A 5,146-nucleotide genomic window follows, 5' to 3' on the forward strand; every position below is an offset into this window, starting at 1 on the left:
ACTTAAATAACATAATTATAAAGTGTGCATTGAGAAAGAGTTCATTCCTCCTTAAAAATTTTAATTAGGCCCTTCTTAATCTCTATTACAGATGTTATTGTGAACTTGTTTTTTCTTCCAAATGCCTCTTTTGATTGTGCATAAATAGGTTGTAATTACTTATGGGTGGAAGGTTATTATATACAAATATGTTCAAAATTATGTGAATAAAATGCACAATAGGCTTTAGTATTCTTCTCATAAAATGATACAGATTAGGACCAAAATAAGCAATTTGCTCTCTTTTAGTATCCACCTTGTTTATTCCCTTTTCATATTAGCACTCTGGGGCATGTTAGAGACTAGAAAGAAAATAATTAGTCATTCTGACCTCTAGCTAAAAGAAAATCTGGTTTCTCTGCACATTTCCCGAACAGGTGAGTTCGCCATTAGTGTTGCTATGAATATCTCCATCTTTTTGCTTTGCAGTCTCTTCTGTCAGCTCCTCAGCTCAAACTTAAAGATGTATCTCTAAACCCCAATTCTATCTTTAAGGGAGGAGTGACAGGAAGAATGTTTAGAGAACAGTTGAGAATATTATCATTTTTAGTGATGTTTGTCCTTCCATAAGTATTTACTTGGGAAGACTTTCCAAAAATGTAATTTTAGGCACAGTGTGCAAATCGACTTCCTTTCCTTGTACTTACAGACTGTTGCAGGCAGAGGACTCCAGCTTGAAACTGTGTGGGTATGCATGTGTGCATGTGTGATAAATAGCTAATTACCTGTCAGTTACCATAGCAATGTTTATAGGAAGACTAAGAAGCTTGCATAGCTCTGTTGCCCAGTTTGAGAGAGGAAAACCTGCATAATTTCTTCCTTTCAATCCCTACCCACATTTCTGGCAGCAATCTTAGAATGCCCTCTGCTTGGTGAGTTCTTATGTGACCTATTTAGCTTCTTTCCTTTGAGTAGAGATTATGTTGATTTGAGTGAGAGGTAGAGAGAATCAACCCGGAAGAAGCTTTGGGATGCTAACACAATAGACTCATGACTTAGCCTCTGCAAAGTTCTGTTAGCAACAGCTGGTATAGCACTGGCTCAATATGATGCCTTCTTCAAAGAGCTCTACCTAGCCCCATAAATTCTCAAAAAAAAAAAACAAAACCTATAGATCACCAAGAAAACACAGTACTTTATTCTTTCAATAAATATTTTTTAAAGATATTTATTTATTCATTCATTTATTTATTTATTTATTTATTTATTTATTCATGTAGAGAGAGCATGAGTGGGGGGAGGATCAGAGAGAGGAAGAAGCAGACTCCCCGCTGAGCAGGGAGCCTGACTCAGGGTTCAGTCCCAGGACCCCGAGATCATGATCTGAGCCAAAGGCAGATAGATGCTTAACCCACTGAGCCACCCAGGCACCCTCAACAAATATTTTTGAACACCTACTCTGGGTTAGCACTGTACTAGTCTCAGGGGATATCGTGGTGAGCTGGATACTAATGTCTCTAATTTGGGAGAGATAGCCATTCATTCAATAAATATTTCTTGAGCATTTACCATGCTCCAAGCACTATGCTGGGTGATATGGACATAGAAGAGAGGCACAACCCAGATTTGAAGAGAAATCAGAGGTAAGGAAAAACACCTAGGAGGAAGTCAGCCAGGAAATGTGAGGAGGGTGGGAGTATATGATGGGGAAATATTTCAGAGAGAGAGGTAGTTTTATTAACAAGATAAGAGGCAAGTAAATATGGTAGATTTGAAGGAAAGAAATTAGTATGTCTGGAGAGAAGAGTTCAAGACAGGTGAGGGCAATACCATAGAGATGTAAGCCAGGATCAAATCATGAAAGCCCTGTGCTTCCTCCCCTTGAACCTGGGTGGACACTTTGATTTCTGATACTAGATTATATAGTGCCATGCACTTCTGTATTATTCTCTAGGTACATTTGCTTTTGAAACTCAGTCACAATGCAGTGAAGAAGCCCTAACTAGTCCATGCCACCAGACATGTGAGTGAATTCTCCTCTACATGATACCACTCATCATTTGTTGGGATACTCGTAGCCTTCAAACATTCCCAAATGAAATCCCAGACGTTGTGGAACAGAGACAAGCTATCCCCACTGTGCTATATCTGAAATTCTAACCTTGGGTGATTTGTTATGCTTCAGTAGCAACCAAAACCCTTCATAAGGAATTTTCTGAGGCAATGGGGACGAATGAAGCGTTTTAAGCAGTAATAGAATCAGGTTAGCCTATTAGAAGGAAAATGTATTTTGTTTCATAACATACACAAAAGTAAAATGTGAAAACAAAAACACAAAAAATAGAATAGTGAAACAAATTAATGTCTTGTAAGGTTCTTACTCTAAGTGAAATCATACAATATTATTTGAATGTATACTATGATAAATTAAGGATTCATATCATAAACCCTAAGACAAACACTAAAAATTAAAAAAAATAGTGGTATAACTAATAAACTAGTAGTAGAAATAAAATAGAATAATAAAAATACTTAATTTGAAAGCAGGCAGAAAACAGAAAAAGGAACAAAGAATAGATAGAACAAATAGAAGTCCACTAGCAAGTGATAGGTTTAAATCCAACAATATCCATAATTATAGTTATTCTAACATGTCATTTAAAAGATAGAGATTGTCAATTGGATAAAAAAGCAAGACCCAATTGTATGTTGTGTATAGGAAACACAGCTTAAATGTAAATACTTCTGGTTAAAAGTAAAAGGATGGAAAAATATTTACCATGCAAACTTACCAAAACAAATCTGGAATAACTATCTTAATGTCAGAAAAGTAGACTTCAGGGAAAAATGAAGGGGGGGAAATTGGAGGGGGAGATGAACCACGAGAGACTATGGACTCTGAGAAACAAACTGAGGGTTCTAGAGGGGAGGGGTTGGGGGGGATGGGTTAGCCTGGTGATGGGTACTAAGGAGGGCATGTACTGCATGGAGCACTGGGTGTTATATCCAAACAATGAATCATGGAACACTACATCAAAAACTAATGATGTGGCAGTTCCCGCGGGGTCGTCCAGAATTCTAAGGCTTTCAGCAGAGATTTGAGAAATGGCAACAAATGAAAGTATCAGCATCTTTAGTTCAGCATCCTTGGCTGTGGAGTATGTAGATTCACTTTTACCTGAAAACCCTCTACAAGAAACATTTAAAAATGCTTGGAACTATATATTGAATAATTATACAAAGTTCCAGATTGCAACATGGGGATCCTTGATAGTTCATGAGGTCCTTTATTTCTTGTTCTGTTTACCTGGATTTTTGTTTCAATTTATACCTTACATGAAAAAGTACAAAATTCAAAAGGATAAACCAGAAACATGGGAAAACCAATGGAAATGTTTTAAAGTACTTCTCTTTAATCACTTTTGTATCCAGCTTCCTTTGATCTGTGGAACTTATTATTTTACAGAGTATTTTAATATACCTTATGATTGGGAAAGAATGCCAAGATGGTATCTGCTTTTGGCAAGATGCTTCGGCTGTGCAGTGATTGAGGATACCTGGCACTATTTCCTGCATAGGCTCTTACATCACAAAAGAATATATAAATATATTCATAAAGTTCATCATGAGTTTCAGGCTCCATTTGGAATGGAAGCTGAATATGCACATCCCTTAGAAACTCTGATTCTTGGAACTGGATTTTTCATTGGAATCATGCTTTTATGTGATCATGTCATTCTCCTTTGGGCATGGGTGACTATTCGTTTGATAGAAACTATTGATGTCCATAGTGGTTATGACATTCCTCTCAACCCTTTAAATCTGATCCCTTTCTATGCTGGTTCTCGGCATCATGATTTCCACCACATGAACTTCATCGGAAACTATGCTTCAACATTTACATGGTGGGATAGAATTTTTGGAACAGACTCTCAATTTATTGCCTACATTGAAAAGATGAAGAAGATTGAGAAAAAGACTGAATAAATATCTAAACCTTCCTGAACATACACACTTTCCTGAATTGAAGCGAGTAGCTAACATTGCTTCTGCGGAGCAGAAATAAACGTGTCTTGGCTGCTAAGTGATACAAAGAACATTAACAACCTTTAATTATCTTCCTAGTGGGAACTTTTTCTACTTTACATAAAAGTTCTGTATGTGTAGAAATAAGTATATATTTAAGTACGATTTTCATGAGGAAGTTGTAAAGTCCATGTTGCTAACCTTACAGAAAGGTTTTAAGTAATGGAAAAAGTATTAATTTCTGTCTTTCGCCTAGTAATACCGTAGGCCTGAAGTTGAAATTGGTCTTTAAAATCTTTTAAATATATAGTGGCCATTTCAGAAACTCTTAGTAGGGTGTTGGCCTCATATTGAACTTTAAACATTTTTTAGAATTTGCTTAAACATCAAAGTATCATGGGTTGAACCATATCAGTTGACAGTGAGCAATCAAAGTATCATGGGTTGAACCATATCAGTTGACAGTGAGTGAGGCTGCTGAATCAGGAATAGCCAGTACCAAGAACTTCACTCTTGTCCTGAGCTGACCGGTTTGGGGTGATTCTCTTTCTTTGAGAAGTCTTTTGGGATTGCACTGTACTAGTATGTATAAATTAAGGCATTTCTGAATTGTTGTAAGTGGAATATTTTAGTCTAAAGGTTTTCGGGTTACTTGAATTTTTTAAAAAATTGAGCTTTATTTCTATTTACCCTTTCATTTTTGTATTTCAAGTTTTCATTATACTTAAAGCTGTATCTTGAAACGTGAACTGACTTGCTGTATTTGCACTTTGGACTATTGAAATAAATGTGATTTTTTTGTCTGATTAAAAAAAACTAATGATGTATGGTGACTAACATAACATAATTTTTAAAAATGTAAAAGAAAAGAAAAGTAGACTTCAGAACAAGAAAATACTATCAGAAAATGAAATATTATCAGAGATAGTATAAGGAGACATTACATAAAGATATAATTATATAAAAATTAGATAAAAGTTTCAATTCACTGAGAAGTCATAATTATCCTAACTGTTGCACATCTAACAATAGAGTTTCAAGACAAATGAAGCAAAAACTGATAAAACTGAAAGGAAAAATGGACAAACCACAATTCTACTTGGAGGCTTCAATTCTCTTTTCTCAGTAATTGATAGAATAA

General features: G+C 35.6%; 1 protein-coding gene across 1 annotated transcript; it reads left to right on the forward strand.

The window, feature by feature from the left end:
• Positions 1 to 3,046: 3,046 nt before the first annotated feature.
• LOC118357008 (methylsterol monooxygenase 1) lies at positions 3,047 to 4,213 on the forward strand. Its single transcript, XM_035727711.1, has one exon. The coding sequence runs from the start codon at positions 3,085 to 3,087 to the stop codon at positions 3,964 to 3,966; it is 882 nt and encodes a 293-aa protein (XP_035583604.1). The 5' UTR covers positions 3,047 to 3,084; the 3' UTR covers positions 3,967 to 4,213.
• The last annotated feature ends 933 nt before the right edge of the window (positions 4,214 to 5,146 follow it).

The sequence above is a fragment of the Zalophus californianus genome, chromosome 5 (assembly GCF_009762305.2).
Source record: "Zalophus californianus isolate mZalCal1 chromosome 5, mZalCal1.pri.v2, whole genome shotgun sequence".
Classification (NCBI taxonomy): Eukaryota; Metazoa; Chordata; class Mammalia; order Carnivora; family Otariidae; genus Zalophus; species Zalophus californianus.